The sequence below is a fragment of the Phyllobates terribilis genome, unplaced genomic scaffold (assembly GCF_046119375.1).
Source record: "Phyllobates terribilis strain yellow unplaced genomic scaffold, ASM4611937v1 Scaffold_7__3_contigs__length_470593459, whole genome shotgun sequence".
NCBI lineage: Eukaryota > Metazoa > Chordata > Amphibia > Anura > Dendrobatidae > Phyllobates > Phyllobates terribilis.
This window is the reverse complement of record NW_027362767.1, coordinates 401,287,605-401,305,962: the sequence shown is the minus strand read 5'-3', so window position 1 is coordinate 401,305,962 and position 18,358 is coordinate 401,287,605. Positions and strand designations below refer to the sequence as shown.

The window sequence follows — 18,358 nt, the reverse complement described above, 5'->3', positions numbered from 1 at the left end:
TAAAGTGTGTGGATGGAGAGGGGGGTATTTGTAAAGGCCGAATTGGATGTTCTGGACCTAAAGTCGAGGGATGGTTGCATGAATTACCTCAAGAAGGTAGTGTAAGGCAGCGCTAGTCATCATACTGGGGGATACTCGCTGCACCGGGTAAATTAAGCACACATGCAATGTCCTTCCGGTATTTCACAATGCAGCCATTTATTAATTATCATAAACCGCTTATCACACATATAATGTCCACGAGCCTATCCAGTGGCAGCTATGCCCACTTGGCTCCAGTTACAGCCTTCAGCAAAGTAACTATCACAATGTCCATATAACGTACCGCTTTTACCTTGTGCCGGGTCTTAACGGTTTCGTTCTGCCACCGCTGTGGCTTTTAGGCTTCCCAGGTGGGGGTCTCCAGCCCTCGTACCTTCGAAGGCTACTGGTATGTCTTCACTCTTTAACATCCAGCCTCTGCCTTTCAGGACTCTTGTCTTTCAACAGGCCTCACACTCTAGCGGTGTCCCACACAAGAACAGGCCTCACGCCTTACACACACATACCACTGTGTCAAGTCTATCAGGGTTTATATATCCTGTAGTACACACCCACAGGACCTGTGCTGATGTCACAGTCATGTGACCAGTCACCTGAGGGGGAGGTACATGGTCAGCCAAAACACATCCTGGACCATTACCGTAATGCCAAGCAAGCCGCTGCATTACAGTAGACTCATCTTCATTTTTGCAATCATCGTCTTCTTTTATAGAATTTTGGTATTATAATAATAAAGTAATACTATACGTTGAAAGAGGTTGCTACAACTTCTCATTACATGTTTACCTTTGCAGGTTCATGCTTACATCATCAGCTACTTAAAGAAAGAGATGCCTTCTGTCTTCCGGAAAGGAAACAAGAAGAAGCAGCTGATTAATGAGTTACCTGTTATTTATGCCAAGATTCAACTAGAACATCACATTTCTCCTGGAGATTTCCCCGACTGTGCCAAAATGCAGGTAGCTATCTCTCTGAAAGAAAGATTTTTGGTGGCCTCATGATTATGAGATTATGATTTCTATGTTTTCTACCTTTGATATGTAAAATTTGATGGATGGTAATGGTATCGGTTCCAGTATGCGAATTACACACTCATTTCAGGCAGATGACCGTAGATGGTATCTGCTACTGTTCAGTGTGGTCTATCGGAAACTAGCATAATATACATTTAACATACACAAAGATCATATAGATAAAATTCTCTCCCTTGACAATAAGCTGCTCACAAGTGCTCACCAGTGATCAGCTCTAAACTATGGGAAAACCCTGGAGGTAAAGGTTTTCCCACAGTGCCCCCACAGGGGTAATTAAGTATTACCTGGTGCTCAACCGAAAGGTTATCTTTCTTTCCAACCACTCTGAACTGTAACCAAAAGATGAGGATCCTTCATTAACTCAGAATTCCCTATGAGAGTATATGAAAAAGGTTTTTCTAAGCTGGACAACTGTTTCAAGTTTCAATCAATTTTCTAATGGTTTTATTTTTCTTAACATTCTGCAGGAACAGCTCATGATTCACGACTTCACCAAATTTCACTCACTGAAGTTGAATATGATTGATATTCTTGATGAGATGCTAACAGTCGACATTGCCAAATTGATGCCCCTCCTGCGTCAGGAAGACCTGGAGACAGTTGACAATGTTGTACAAGGAGGAGCCTTTGACGGGACTCACAACGGTCCTTTTGTTGAAGGCTCCTTTGATGGCATCTTAGAAGGCATTGATGATGAGGATTGGGTGGTTACAAAAGACAAACCCAAATATGATGAGATCTTCTTCAACTTAGCCCCCACTGATGGCAAATTAACTGGCACAAAGGCAAAGAACTGGATGATAACAACCAAGTTACCCAACTCTGTCCTAGGCAAGATATGGAAACTTTCCGATGTTGATCGTGATGGCATGCTGGATGATGAAGAGTTTGCTTTAGCAAGTCATTTGATTGAAGTTAAACTGGATGGGCATGGGCTTCCTCCAGAGTTGCCCAGACATCTAGTCCCACCGTCCAAAAGGCGACAGAAGGGGTCTGCCGAATAAATGCTCGTCTTTGAAAATTCTTGTCCTTAAACCCAACCTATTGCACACTCACAAACTCGATGTCCTTCAAAGGAACATTCCCCATCATAAGATACTAACCTGAGCAACTTATTTTAAAGGCACAGTGTCTGCTTCAATATATGCAAGTTACTTATGTTTTAGAAGCTCAGAGCTCCTCAGGAGGGTGACGGTAAATGTAGATTTTTGAAGGTAAGATAAGAAAGACCGATTATACCAGAGTCTGGGCCAAGAACCACACAGAAGAACCCATCACATGGTGATGAGTTCCTAGACTGTAATACGTGACAATACATAAAATATACAAGAGCCTGGAGCCACACACATTTCAGTAGTATGAGAATGTTAGAATAAACAAAGCCATGACCATAGTGATGCTTCAAGGTCAAGGATGAGTTTTCTGTCCCCTTCCAGTATTTGAAACCTTAACTAAGGCAAAGTGGCTTGCTGGCATTCACTTGGCTCTCAACACCCAGGGAATGTATTATGCCCTTCACAATACTTGTACTGTAAATTAGCCATCCTCTCAAAAGTAATTGAGAACGGCCATTTAGAATACAGCTCAGTTGGGTTGGTCACGTGAAAGAGTTGGGTTGAGTTGGTCAACTTTTGAGCTAATGTATGATATTGCATAATCCGCACTAGAAATGTAATGTTGGTATATTCTGCTTTCCTCACTCAATGGAACATAAGCAGCAGGTCACTTTTATGCCTTATTGCTTTAATATATATATATATATTTGTATACGTGTTTGCTTTAATAATATCACAGGAGTTCTGAATGAATTTTGAAAGAATGTATGAAGTGAATATAGAATGCGTGGCAAAATTAACAAAAATCGATCTGTGGTCAGCAGAACTGAGATTTATATTATTGCTGTCCTCAAGATGGACTGAGCTGAATTAGGCCGGATACACAATTCCTGCAGCACAGGCAGCTACAATTGGGCCCTTCAGCCATGAGAGAAGTGAAAATTGATGGCGCTTAAAGACCCCATACACATTAGACCAAATTCAGCCAAACCCAAATATGATGAGATCTTGTTCACATTAGTCCCCATTGATGGCAAATTAACTGGCACAAAGTTTATATGTATGGGGGCTGCCCGATGTTGGGAGAGAGAAGGTGCCAGCCTGCTGAATTTCAGAGGTTGACCCTTTTGTTCTCACTGGAGATAAGCCACCGCCAGATGATAACCAGAGCGGCTCTCTAAGATAGGTCCACTCCGGCAAGACGAGAATGAGAGTTCCTGATCATTGGGGAGAGATCGCTGGTGGAGGAACGATTGTTCAACTAACAGCTATCTGATGTGTAGGGGCCTTTACTGTCCATCACATTGCACATAAAAGACTATAGTGATGAGTTCCACCCTTGACCGGTGTAGCAGAGGTGTGGGCCAAGTGGAAAGTCCATATCAGGGCTTCCCGTTACCCTACGCTATTTTTTATCCTGGCGTCTTCTTATGTTCTAGAAAGGCCTTTAGGCCCGTTAATCACAGGGTCCGATGTGACAGCTGCCTCGGCTCCTCTTGCATTTGTGAAGGATTTTTAGGAGCACTGAAAAGGAGATTACTCAAAACCAACATCTCATACTCATCAAATTAGCAGTTGGCACCTGTGTACTGTGACCACCAGCTGTCTGTGACCGCTTCTGTTAAATGCTGATAATTTTGGGAAGTGCTTACCGCCTGCTTCTAATAACCCGGATCTTGTCTGTAAATTGAAATAACATGCACACTTGACTACTATGTAATACTGGTGCTCAGAAAGCAAATAAAACAACTATTGGATATTAATATATCAGTCTATGCATTACTGAGCTGAACGCTATACATGAAATAAATATTGTATATACTTTACGAGGTCTACTATGCCATTTGTTCAACGTCGTGGTTAACAAACATGTTTAGACAGACAGTTCCCTCTATCTGGAATTACTTTTTAACCCATTTTTATGGGTAGTGAGAACTTGCATATGGATGTCCTCTCCACCCGAAAACATGGAGTGGAGTTGTAAAGGGGCCGAGAGCGGTAGTCGCGACCGAGATGCTGTCCAATTGTGCTCTGGAACTTTACAGACAAGAGGTGTCCCAGTCTCAGTATGCTTTAGGGTGTGGGGTGCATCACGGTCACTTGTAGGCCGAAGGCCTCCGCTGCCTCCAGGCTTTCGTTCTCAGGAGCCGCCGCACAACAATGCATGGAACACCTTTAGTTCTTTTTAGCGGTCATACTTTTACTAAACAGTCCAAGTTCATCAGGTGGGCACAAGTGGGATAGGGCACAGCAATTCGTTCTTCCTTCCTCCTTAGTACAACTCTTCTGTCTTGCCACTCGTTCGTTCTGGACTACCCCCAAGCCCGCTGTCTCCATCAGCCTCAGGAATTTGTTGTCCACTCCGGCAGTGCACCCAGGAGCTACCTCCTGCTCCCTATGTAATTCAACATCCACTAACTTTGTGATGTCTGCAGATCAGGCCTGCTCCGTGGTACCTGGCCAGAGCCCTAGGCTCCGGACACTGTTGGAATGTCCACCAGGGAACTCTATTTGGCCTCCCACTGCCTCGAACATTTGGCCCCATGCTGCTGTTAACAATCGCCCCACATGAAACTTGACCTCCACTATACACTTCACTAACTGACACTGAACTCCCTCTAACCAGGAAGTGCCCCCCTTTTATCAGCACTAGTGCCCACCCACTGGGCTACCCCTATTCTAAACCACTTCCTATCTTACATGCTAAACCTATTATCCTTATTCTATATCTTGTGCTGTCCTAAGCTTATCCATATTCTATATTCACATTATGCATTAACACCTTATATACTGTACATCACCATAATACATTACATTAGACACACGTTACTTTTACATATAAAACCGCACGACAGTATTCACATAGTGCGTCTGCTGTTTTCAGGGGCAGGAACAGGATGTAACGGGTCTGGGAGGTGGAACCTCTGAGCAACTATACAAAGTCCTTGTAAGGAAGCGGGTGGTTCTCAGGGAAGGCGGGCAGGTAGTCACGGCAAGTGACAGGGACAGTCTCTGGGTAGAAGGGCAGGAAGTCACGACAAGTGACGGGGACAGTCTCTTGACAGGCGGATGGTCACGGCAAGTGACAGCAGGGTAAGAGTATCTAGACGGGCAGGTGGTCACGGCAAGTAACCGCAGGGGAAGAGTCTCTAGACGGGCAGGTGGTCATGGCAAGTGACAGCAGGGAAGAGTCTCTAGATAGGCTAGCAGGCAGGTAGCAGATGAGCGCTCCCAGGTGAGCGGGCAAGAGTCTCTGGTCAGGCAGGTGGTCACAGCAAGTGACGGCAGAGCCTCCAGGTAGGCTAGCAGGCAGGTAGCAGGTAAGCGCTCCCAGGTGAGCGGGCAAGAGTCTCTGGCCAGGCAGGTGGTCACAGCAAGTGACAGCAGAGCCTCCAGGTAGGCTAGCAGGCAGGTAGTAGGTGAGCGCTCCCAGGTGAGCGAGTAAGAGTCTCTGGACAGGCAGGTGGTCACAGCAAGTGACGGCTAAGCCTCCAGGTAGGCTAGCAGGCAGGTAGCAGGTGAGCGCTCCCAGGTGAGCGGGCAAGAGTCTCTGGACAGGCAGGCAGGTATCTGGCAGGTACTTCCTGGTCTGCAGGCGGACTGATCCATAGACAGACTGGCAGGTGCTGGTAGGCAGACTGTCGGACCACAGGATAGCAAGCAGGTAAGCAGATATCAGGCAGGTATCAGACAGGAATCAAACAGGAATCTGGCAGGTGACTGGCAGGTAACTGGTAACGGGACCTGAGGGCTGAAGCAGAGTTGAAAGGCTTTGCAACAACATTGCTCGGGCACCTCCATTTTGGAGGAGGTGCCTTTTATATGGTGAAGTCCTCCGGCCATTTGCCGGGGACTCCTTAGGACGGCGCGCCCGGCCCCTTTAAGAGAGGGGGAGCGCGCGCGCCCTAAGCACAGAGGCCGGGAAGCAGCGCGCGCTGCCAGCAGAGCGGGAGGAAGCCGCCGGGCACGGAGCGGAGAGGTGAGGGGAACGGCGTCCCTGCCTAGCCGGAGGCAGGGATGCCGACGCTACAGTACCCCCCCCCCCTTTAGGCCCCCCCTTTTTACGGCCGGAGAGAAATTTATCAAGGATGAGAGGGGCATGGATGTTCTCCCGGGGCTCCCATGTTCTCTCCTCAGGACCAAACCCCTTCCAATCCACCAGAAAAAAGGATTTTCCTCTTACCCTTTTGGTGGCCAGAATGTTCTCTACCTCAAACTTGTTTTCAGCGAAAACCGGAGCAGGAGGCGTACCTGTAGACTTGGAAAAAGAGTTAAGTACCACGGGTTTGAGTAGAGATACATGGAAGGAGTTAGGGATCCGCAAGTTGGCTGGGAGCTTCAATTTATAGGCCACCGGATTGATCTGTTTGATAACTTCCAGTGGGCCGATGAACCGAGGCCCTAACTTGTAGGAAGGAATCTTGAGCCGGACATATTTGGACGAGAGCCAGACCTTATCTCCAGGACGGAATTGTGGTGGATCCAGACGTCTTTTGTCAGCCTGTTTTTTCATCCGCTCGGATGACTGAAGAAGTGCGGATCTGGTACTTTCCCAAATGGAGGAAAATTCGTTAACGAGAGATTCCGCAGCCGGATTGTCCACCGAGGTGGAGACGGGAAACGGGATCCGAGGATGCTGACCGAAGACTACAAAAAACGGGGATTTGGAGGAAGATTCGCTCTCGTGATTATTGTAAGAAAATTCGGCCCACGGTAAAAGATCCACCCCGTCGGAATGGTGAGCATTAACAAAGTGCCGGAGGTAACTGGTTAAATTTTGGTTGATCCGTTCAACTTGGCCATTGGACTGTGGATAAGCAGAAGAAAATCCAAGGTGACCCCTAGCAGTTTACACATGGCTCGCCAGAAACGAGAGGTGAACTGAACCCCTTGGTCGGATACGATGTGGAGAGGAAGACCATGAAGACGAAAGACATGATGAATAAAGTCTTTAGCTAACTCTGATGCAGACGGGAGACCAGGCAGGGGAATAAAGTGAGCCATTTTGGAAAAGCGGTCAGCGACCACCCATATGACCATACAACCGGCAGAGACAGGGAGGTCCGTAATAAAGTCCATAGTTATATGCTGCCATGGGGCAGCAGGTACAGGAAGAGGAAGGAGACGGCCGGCTGGCAGATGTCTCGGAACCTTGTTGCGGGCGCAGGCTGAAACAAAATCTATTACGTCCTTGTGCAGGGTAGGCCACCAGTAATGCCGGGAAATAAGCTGGAGGGTCTTTTTCTGACCAGCGTGGCCAGCTAGCTTGGACGAGTGTCCCCAGTGTAGAACCTTCTCACGATCCGGAACAGATACGAACGTCTTACCGGGTGGAAGACGATTTAGATTCACGGGGGCCACCTGCATTACTTTGGCGGGGTCGATGATGTGCTTAGGCTCCTCCTCAAGATCAGAGACCAAAAAGGATCGGGATAAAGCATCAGCTTTGATGTTTTTGTCAGCCGGGCGAAAATGAAGAATAAAATTAAAGCGGGCGAAGAACAAGGACCACCGGGCTTGGCGCGGGTTAAGTCTCTGGGCACTCTGGAGGTAAACCAAGTTCTTGTGGTCCGTGTAAATTATTACCGGGTGAAGAGCCCCCTCGAGCAGGTAACGCCACTCCTCCAGTGCCAGCTTAATGGCCAACAATTCTCGGTCTCCTATAGAATAATTGCGCTCAGAAGAGGAGAAGAGTTTGGAGAAGAAGCCGCAGGTTACCATTCTTCCGGAAGACGACTTTTGGGTGAGTACCGCTCCGGCTCCAGAGGAGGAAGCGTCCACTTCTAGGAAGAATTGTTTGTTGCCGTCCGGACGATGCAGCACAGCGGCGGAGGAAAAAGCTTGTTTCAAGGAAAGGAAGGCCTCCTCTGCTTCGGGCGGCCATTCTCTGGGATTAGCGCCCTTACGGGTGAGCACCGAGATAGGGGCAGTCCGGGAAGAGAAGTGCGGAATGAAGAGGCGGTAGTAGTTGGCGAAGCCCTGGAACCGCTGAATAGCCTTCAACCCCTCTGGTCGGGGCCACTTCTGGATGGCAGACAGTTTCTCAGGGTCCATTTGTAGGCCGGTCTGAGAGATTATGTAGCCCAGAAACGGAAGAGAGGTCTGCTCAAAAAGGCACTTCTCATATTTAGCGTAGAGGTGGTTCTGCCTGAGCCTGAGCAAGACCTGACGAACGTCCCTCCGGTGAGTGAGAAGATCCGGAGAGAAGACCAAGATGTTGTCCAGGTATACCACCACGCAGGAGTAGAGAAGGTCACGGAAGATGTCATTGACCAACTCTTGAAAGACAGCGGGAGCGTTACAGAGACCGAAGGGTATTACAAGGTATTCATAGTGGCCGACCCGGGTGTTGAATGCTGTCTTCCATTCATCCCCCTGACGGATACGGACCAGATTATACGCCCCACGGAGGTCCAGCTTGGTGAAGATTCTAGCCCCCCTCAGATGGTCAAATAATTCAGGAATGAGCGGAAGGGGGTATTTATTCTTCACTGTGATCTGGTTAAGGCCTCTATAGTCTATACAGGGACGGAGTGAGCCGTCCTTCTTTTTGACGAAGAAGAAGCCTGCTCCCGCCGGGGAGGTAGATTTCCGGATAAATCCCCGGGCCAGATTCTCCTCAATATATTCAGACATGGACCGGGTCTCAGCAGCGGACAAAGGGTAAATACGCCCATGGGGAGGAGTAGCGCCGGGCATCAGGTCAATTGGGCAGTCATATGGTCTATGAGGGGGTAATGTCTCTGCTTCTCTTTTATAAAAGACGTCCGCAAAAGACCAATAGGGAGCCGGTAGGCCAGGTAGATTGGCTGGGGTAGGAGAAGGACGAGCAGGATGAACGGGAACTAAACAAGTCTTATGGCAGTCCTGTCCCCAGCGAAGAACTTCTCCGGTCTGCCAATCAAGCACGGGTGCGTGTTTCTGGAGCCAAGGTAGGCCTAGCAAGAGGGCGTGAGAGAGTCCAGGCAGAACATGGAAGCAGATGCTCTCAGAGTGCAGCATTCCCACCTGCAGAGTTATGGATTCGGTGATGAGTTGGATGGGATGTTGCAAGAGGCCCCCATCCACGGCGGCGACAGATAAGGGTACAGCCAGAGGTTTGGTGGGAATGCGGTATTTCTCTACCAGGGACTGAGAAATGAGATTTCCGGCAGCTCCAGAGTCAAGTTGAGCCAGTTCAAAATAACGGTTCTCCCCGCAGATGATAGAGACCGACAGCATTAGAGATGGAGAGGGTTTATTTCTGTCTAGGGCCACCTCTCTGAGCGACCCTAGACACAGGCTTTTCCCGACCTCTCTGGGCAGGAACGGATCCGGTGCTCCTTACTGCCACAGTAGAAGCAGTTCCCCTCGGCACGGCGTAATTCTTGACGGGTCTTTACCATCTTGGTCTGGTCGACCTGCATAGGCTCGGGTGAGTGCGCCGGGGGAGTAACGGAGGAAGTGACGGGTCTCTGGAAGGTAGGGGCAAGGCGTGGAAACCTCCTCTCACGGGTGGCCTCCTTGGTGCGCTCCTGGAACCGGATGTCAATCCGGGTGGCAAGTGTAATTAAGTCGTCGAGAGTGGTAGGAATGTCCCGACCGGCGAGTTCATCTTTAATACGGCCGGACAGACCCTCCCAGAAGACGGACACCAGAGCGTCGTTATCCCAGGCAAGCGCCGAAGCAAGGGTACGGAACCGTATGGCATATTGGCCCACGGTGAGACTTCCTTGGCGGAGGCGTAGCAGAGATGAGGCGGATGAGGTCCTCCGTCCTGGTTCGTTGAAGACCTTCTGGAAAGTCGTGAGAAAGGCTGGCAGGTTGGACCCCAGGGGGTCTCCTCTCTCCCATAGAGGATTTAACCAAGCCAGCGCCTCTCCCGTGAGATGGGACATGATGAAGGCTACTTTGGCTCTGTCGGTGGAAAACTGGTGTGCCAACAGTTCGAAGTGCAGAGTACACAGGTTAATGAAGCCCCGTGCCTGTCCGGGATCTCTGCCAAAACGAGGCGGGGCGGTGAGGCGAGGACCGGGAAGAGTTGCCATGGAATTGATGGGCAGCGGCGCTGCCGGGGTAGAAGTCGTGCGACTGGAAGCAGGTCCCGAAGAGGTAGTCAGTGTGTCCAGGCGGGAGTTAACACCACGCAGGTGGCTCAGGATGGACTACTGTTGGGACCTCTGACGGGAAAGTTCATGACATAGGTCCGAGAGCGAGGGAGCCTGGGTACCACCGGGTTCCGGTGCCCGAGCAAACTGTAACGGGTCTGGGAGGTGGAACCTCTGAGCAACTATACAAAGGGGCAGTCCTTGTAAGGAAGCAGGTGGCTCCCAGGGAAGGCGGGCAGGTAGTCACGGCAAGCGACAGGGACAGTCTCTGGGTAGAAGGGCAGGAAGTCACGACAAGTGACGGGGACAGTCTCTTGACAGGCGGATGGTCACGGCAAGTGACAGCAGGGTAAGAGTCTCTAGACGGGCAGGTGGTCACGGCAAGTAACCGCAGGGGAAGAGTGTCTAGACGGGCAGGTGGTCACGGCAAGTGACAGCAGGGAAGAGTCTCTAGATAGGCTAGCAGGCAGGTAGCAGGTAAGCGCTCCCAGGTGAGCAGGCAAGAGTCTCTGGACAGGCAGGTGGTCACAGCAAGTGACGGCAGAGACTCCAGGTAGGATAGCAGGCAGGTAGCAGGTGAGCGCTCCCAGGTGAGCGAGTAAGAGTCTCTGGCCAGGCAGGTGGTCACAGCAAGTGACGGCTAAGCCTCCAGGTAGGCTAGCAGGTAGGTAGCAGGTGAGCGCTCCCAGGTGAGCGGGCAAGAGTCTCTGGACAGGCAGGCAGGTATCAGGCAGGTATCTGGCAGGTACTTCCTGGTCCGCAGGCGGACTGATCCATAGACAGACTGGCAGGTGCTGGTAGGCAGACTGTCGGACCACAGGATAGCAAGCAGGTAAGCAGATATCAGGCAGGTATCAGGCAGGTATCAGACAGGAATCAAACAGGAATCAAACAGGAATCAAACAGGAATCTGGCAGGTGACTGGCAGGTGACTGGTAACGGGACCTGAGGGCTGAAGCAGAGTTGAAAGGCTTTGCAACAACATTGCTCGGGCACCTCCATTTTGGAGGAGGTGCCTTTTATATGGTGAAGTCCTCCGGCCATTTGCCGGGGACTCCTTAGGACGGCGCGCGCGGCCCCTTTAAGAGAGGGGGAGCGCGCGCGCCCTAAGCACAGAGGCCGGGAAGCAGCGCGTGCTGCCAGCAGAGCGGGAGGAAGCCATCGGGCACGGAGCGGAGACGTGAGGGGAACGGCGTCCCTGCCTAGCAGGAGGCAGGGACGCCGACGCTACACAGGGTAAGACAGTCCACATCTTTACATTTCTCCCCTCTTCTAACATGGTCATCCTTGACCATTCTGAGACCTGGAAGACAAGACACAGCATGCAACAATCACATAAAACATTTAAACCATTAGTCTCCTCACGTCTGGGGTATAGAATGTTACATAGTTACATAGTTAGTAAAGCCGAATAAAGACTTGCGTCCATCAAGTTCGACCTGTTAGTTCTGTAATTGCTAAAGTTGATCCAGAGGAGGCAAAAACCCCAAATGATTTAGCCAATCTTCACCTGAGGAAAAATTCCCTCCCGACTCTGAAACCAGCAGTCAGAATAAATCCCTGTATCAACCTACTATTTTATTCTATTTTTAAGTATATGCAGAAATCTGCCTGGTATCTAGAAAAGCATCCAGTCCCCGCTTGAACTGGTTTAGTGAATCCGACATTACCGTCTCCTCACTCAGTGAATTCCATATTCTCACTGCTCTTACCGTAAAGAATCCCTTCCTATGCTGGTGCTGAAACCTTTTCTCTTCCAGTCTTAGTGAGTGCCCTCTTGTTACCGTAATATCCCTCCTTTTGAACAAATCCCGGGCAAGGTCTCTATACTGTCCCCTAACATATTTGTACACATTTATTATGTCCCCCCTCAACCTTCTCTTTTCCAGGCTGAATAGTCCTAGTTTTGCCAACCTCTCTGTGTATTGCAGTCCCTCCATTCCCCTTATTAATTTTGTTGCCCTCCTTTGTACCTTTTCAAGCTCATTTATATCCTTTCTATATATTGGGGCCCATAACTGAGCACAGTATTCCAAGTGTGGTCTGACCAGTGCTTTGTACAGTGGAAGAACAATGTTCTCATCCTTTGCAGCTATACCTCTTCTGATACATCCCATTACCCTGTTTGCCCTTACAGCAGCGGCCTGACTTTGGACACTCCAATTTAGTTTGCTATCAATCAAGATGCCCAAGTCCTTCTCCATCTCTGAATTCCCCAATGGTTTCCCATTCAGTGAGTACTGGTGACTTCCATTTTTCCTTCCCATATGTATGACCTTACATTTCTCCTCGTTAAACCTCATTTGCCATTTAATGCTCCACCTACCCAGCTTATCCAAATCCCTCTGTAGGTCTTCACTATCCTCTTTTGTATTAATTGTTTTACATAACTTTGTGTCATCTGCAAATATTGATATTTTACTATTTATCCCATTGACTGTCGTTAATAAAGATATTAAATAACATTGGGCCTAGTACAGACCCCTGTGGTACCCCACTAGTGACGCTTACCCAATCTGAGTATATTCCATTTATAACCACCCTCTGCCTTCTATCCTTTAGCCAGTTAGCTACCCACTTGCAGACATTTTCCCCCAGCCCCATCATTCTCATTTTGTATACCAACCTATTATGTGGCACGCTATCAAACGCTTTTGAGAAGTCGAGATACACGACATCCACTGGTTCCCCCTGATCTACTCGAGAGCTAACCTCCTCGTAGAAGTCAATCAGGTTTGTTTGGCAGGAGCGATTCCTCATGAATCCATGTTGGTTCGGGGTTAATAGATTATTAGCATCAAGATGCTCCACGATTGCCTCATTAATAAAGCCTTCAAAAATTTTGCCCACAACGGACGTCAGACTCACCGGCCGATAGTTTCCGGCGTCACTTTTCGCTCCCTTTTTGAATATTGGCACTACATTCGCCTGTCGCCAATCAAGTGGCACAGACCCAGTCTCAACAGAGTCCTTAAATATAAGATATAACGGTCTGTCTATCACATTACTTAGTTCCCTTAGTACCCGTGGGTGTATGCCATCAGGTCCTAGTGATTTGTTTATTTTAATGTTACTGAGGCGTTTCTGTACCCCAGCTTGGGTTAGATTTGTCATACTTAGTGGAGGATTAAGTTTGTCACTTCTCATTTCGCCTGTTAGTTCTTTTTCCTTTGTGAAAGTTGACGAAAAAAATGTATTTAATAGATTAGCTTTATCCTCATCTTTCTCTATGATTTTGCCTTCATCACTTTTTATCGGTCCAATATTATTCGATTTAATCCTTTTACTATTTATATATGTAAAGAACAGTTTGGGATTTGATCTACTTTCCCTAGCAATACGTCTCTCTGTTTCCTCCTTTGCTATTTTTATTTGTTTTTTGCAGGTTCTCGTTTTTTCCTTGTAACACATTAGTGCCTCCTTGCTGTTTTCCTGTTTTAATCTCTTGAATGCCTCTTTTTTGCTATTTAACGCCCCTTTTACGTTCTTGTTCAACCATATTGGTTTCATCTTATTTCTGGCCCTTTTATTCCCATACGGTATATACCTCTCGCACTGAGTATTCAGAATTCTTTTGAAGGTTTCCCATTTACTATTCGTATTCCTTTGATTAAGAACTTTGTCCCAGTCAATAAGTTGAAGGCTTTCTATCAGCTGATCAAACTTCGCCCTCCTAAAGTTTAATGTTTTAGTTGTTCCCTTATTGATAACCCTAGTGAAGGGCATTTTGAAATTGATAATATTATGATCGCTATTACCTAGGTGCCCCCCTATCTGTACCTCAGTTATTCTATCAGGAATATTAGTCAATATTAAGTCCAACACTGCCTTCCCTCTCGTTGGTTCCTGCACTAGTTGGGAGAGATAATTATCCTTGATATTTGTCAAGAACCTTTTTCCTTTCTGCGATCTACAGGTTTCTGTTTCCCAGTCAATATCCGGGTAGTTGAAGTCCCCCATTACAATCACCTCATTATGTTTTGCTACTTTGTCTATTTGTCCTAATAGCAGTTTCTCATTCTCCTCTGTTATATTAGGTGGCTTATAGCAGACCCCCAGTAATATTTTATTATTATTTTTTGCCCCCTCTATCTCTACCCACATGGACTCGACCCCCTCTTCTCCCTCTCCTATATCTTCCCTTAGTCTGGGCTTTAGACGTGACCTTACATATAAGCAGACTCCTCCGCCCTTCCCCTGTTTCCGGTCCCTTCTAAATAAACTATAATCTGTTAAATTTACCGCCCAGTCGTAGCTATCGTCTAGCCAAGTCTCTGTTATACCTACGATGTCATATCTCTCCTCCGATATAAGCGCCCGCAGCTCATCCGCCTTATTGGTCAGGCTTCTTGCGTTGGTCAGCATGCAAGATAAAACTTTGGGGTTATTTAGCATCCTATTCTTCTCTAACGATCTAACTGTACTATCCCCACCCCCCTCTCCACCCTCATTATATTCACTTCTCCCCTTCCCCCTTGCTTGCCTCACATCCCACCTATTTCCTTGGTTCCCCCCCCCCGTCTCTAGTTTAAAAACTCCTCCAACCTATTAGCCATCTTCTTCCCCAGCACCGCTGCACCCTCCCCATTGAGGTGCAGCCTGTCCCTACGGTAGAGCCTGTAGCCGACAGCGAAGTCGGCCCAGTTCTCCATGAACCCAAACCCTTCTGCCTTGCACCAACTCTTTAGCCACTTATTCACCTCCCTAACCTCCCGTTGGCGCTCCTGTGTGGCTCGCGGGATTGGTAGTATTTCTGAGAAAACTACCTTGGAGGTCCTTGCCCTAAGCTTCCTACCTAGATCCCTGAAATCATTTTTAAGGACCCTCCATCTACCACTCACTTTGTCATTGGCGCCAATGTGGACCATGACCGCTGGGTCTTCGCCAGCCCCACCCAGTAACCTGTCAACCCGATCCGCGATGTGCCGGACTCGAGCGCCAGGGAGGCAGCACACCGTTCGGCGATCCCGGTCTTTGTGACAGATTGCCCTGTCTGTCCCCCTAATAATAGAGTCACCCACTACCAGGACCTGTCTAGCCTGCCCTACACTTCCCCCCTCCCCCTCATTACTGGAGCATACACTCCCCCGGCGGTCAGAGGATCTGTCGTGCTCCAATAATGCCGGTTCTGAACCAGCCTTCCTATACTTCTTCCCTCTATCCCTTCTAACTGTTACCCAGCTCCCTGCCTGTTCAGCCTGCGCTTCTCCACTAAGCTCCACCCCCAGTGTTGACCCATTGAGTGTCTGCTCGGTGAGCAGCAAACTCCGTTCCATGTTGTCGATGCTCCTCAGTACCGCTATCTGAGCACTTAGATCCAGGATTTGGGCTTCCAAGTGCACGATATGCTCACATCTCTCGCAGCAGTATGGATCCCTGAGCGGTAGCTCAGGGAATGCATACATTGCGCAAGATGTACACTGCACGGCTCCGGCCAACATGGACGTCATTCTAAATATGGGGATACAGTCAGTATATATGTACAAGTACAAAACACAATTATTTATATATAGGTGTATGGACGGGGATCAATTAGGGATGTGCAAGTGTATCGATTAGATATCGGCGCGGGATCAGTTAAGTATGGACGGGGGATCAATTAAGTATCAATTAAGTATGGACGGGGGATCAGCTGAGTGGGTCAGGTGGATTAATTAAGTATGAACGGTGTGTCAATTAACTATGGACTGGGATCAATAAGTATGGACTGGGGAAATAATTAATTGTGGACTAGGGAATCAATCAATTAATTATGGACAGGGGGTTTAATTAAATAAATAGGTATGGACGGTGGGTCAATTAACTAAGGACTGGGGATCAATAAGTATCAATAATATCAATAAATATGGACTGGGGAAATAATTAATTGTGGTCTGGGGAATCAATCAATTAATTATGGACAGGGGTTAATTAAATATGGTGGGGGATAAGGCAAATAGATAGGGACTGGGGATGAGTAAAAGTGGACAAGGGGAATCTATTAAATAGGACAAGGGGGATCAATCAATTATGGGCTGGGGGGGTCAATCATTTAAATGTGGTCAGGGGGATCACTTTAATATGGACGGGGGGTGGTCGGGGATCAATTAAATGAGGACGGGGGGGTCAATTTAATGTGGTCAGAGGGATCAGTTAAATATGGACGGGGGTGTTCAGGGGAATCAATTTAAATATGGACGGGGGTGATCAATTAAATATGGACGGGGGGGTAATCAATTAAATATGGACTAGGGAATACAATACAATTACAATACAGATACAAATACAATACAGTACAGTACACACTTGGGTTCAGTAGGGCCGCTTATCGCGGCCTCCTGCCCCTCACTCACCTCCTCTAGGGACGCTGCACGCTATCACAGCGCGCTTGTCCCTCCGGTCGCCTCTTACCGGTCCTCCTGATCACCTCCTGGTCACCACCACCTGGCACCCTCCGCTGGCCGGCACTGCACGCTGCCACAGTGCTCTCTTGCGCTCGTCCCTCCGGTCGCCTCCTACTGGTCCTCCCGGTCCGCTCGGTCACCTCCGCCTGGCTCTCCTCCCTTTCCTGGCTCTCCTGTCTATTGCCGGTGAGTACACTGACCCCAAAATCAAGAAGCATCAGTTCCTGGGCCCGTAGGCCAACATGACATTCGCCCAACAGTCCCTGGGTGCATACCATGTCCTTCTCCTGCACGAAACTTTAACTAGGCGATCCTCTCGGTCAGAACTGCAGACCAATGTCCATCTGAGTCCATGTTCCAGAAAAACAATGGCCCTTAGGCCCACACATTAACAGTTGCCCGACAGTCCATGGGCATAGACCAGTTCCTTCATGGGTCCACATGACCCTGGTCTCGCCAGTTTGGGGACCCTGAAACTGGGTGTCTAAGTTCCTTTTAATCATAGGCCCATTGGCCAACACATCAGCAGCTCCAGCAGTTCTGGAGCATAGTCCATACATTCCTGACCTGGCTCAAATCATCAGTTTCCTCCCCTCACCCTTTTGTGAACAGCAGTCCCTTTAAGTTACACAGTCCATAAGGCAGAAAGGGTTTGAGACCCTTAGTGGTTCACAGTCCTGCAATCCAGCAGGGGGGTATGCAACATGAGTAAAACAAACTGGTACAGGGGGAAGATACAAAACTCTTTGGCCGTCATGGCTAACATCTGAGGGTTCCCGGTTACTCCTGGTCTACTGGCCCTCTGGAACATGGAGAAGTTTCTTTTTGGGTGGCTCAACTAAGCCTTCTTTTTGGGCCGCATTTTCTCACGGCCGCCTTACACCAGGGCTTACCTTGATCCAGCCTGCCCAACATAGGTAGTTGAGTGGGGCCCTGAGAGACAATCACAGTGGCCGGAGCACTGGCCGCCTCAGTCAGGGCTGCACTTCTGGACCCTAATTCCCCACTATTTTTCCGGGTTTGCTCGGGGTGCTGGACTAGAAGGTGTCGGGGCCCTGGTTGCAGGTTCTACCGGTTGCAACTGGGTGGCCGCCTGATGGCCCACTTTTCCTGGCTGCACTATCCGGGGATCTTTCTCTTCCGACAGGACCATGGTTACTGCGACCGCATACCACCCTTGCGGTTCGTTTTCTTTAACAAAGCTGAGGTGGTCTCCCAATCACAGCGTGTAGGGCCCATGCGGGAAGGAACCGGTGTTCACGTAGACCTTGTCGCCCGTGACTGCCTCCTGGATGAAACCGTATGATTTTGTGGAGTCGTAGTGCCGTACAACTCCAGTGTCATCCAGTGGCTGACCTCACCACCTCCGGGATGCTAGAACTGGACCTACACCCATTTTTTTCGCTTATTCTTTTTCTGTACAACTTTGGCCACCCACTTAGCTTTAACAGGGTCCAAGGCAAGTGTCTGCTCTTCGTAGACCTGGGGCAAGGGAACTGGCCAAGCATCCTCACCCTCTGTGTCCGGTTCCGGATGCCGAAGCTTCACGACGATATTCACATAGCACATCTGTTGTATTCAGGGGCAGAAATAGCATAAGGCAGTCCTCATCTCTACAGAGTTGTGAGCCACTAGGGCTTTTCTTCAAAGTAGGATAGGCATGTGCTTCTATCAAGTAGTTCTTACAAGGGGCCTGTTTCTAATTTTTGCTATGGGACCCCCTATCTTCTATGTACTACTCTGGATGGCTTGATCTA

At 48.8% G+C, this 18,358-nt stretch overlaps 1 protein-coding gene across 1 annotated transcript in view; it reads left to right on the top strand.

The window, feature by feature from the left end:
• Positions 1 to 3,957, top strand: part of EHD2 (EH domain containing 2) — a 30,479-nt gene extending 26,522 nt beyond the window's left edge. Inside the window, exons 4-5 of the mRNA XM_073641617.1 lie at positions 837 to 1,001; positions 1,544 to 3,957. Of these exons, the coding sequence (XP_073497718.1) occupies positions 837 to 1,001; positions 1,544 to 2,080 (702 nt within the window). The 3' untranslated portion in view covers positions 2,081 to 3,957. The remainder of the gene's footprint in view (positions 1 to 836; positions 1,002 to 1,543) is intronic.
• Positions 3,958 to 18,358: the final 14,401 nt, after the last annotated feature.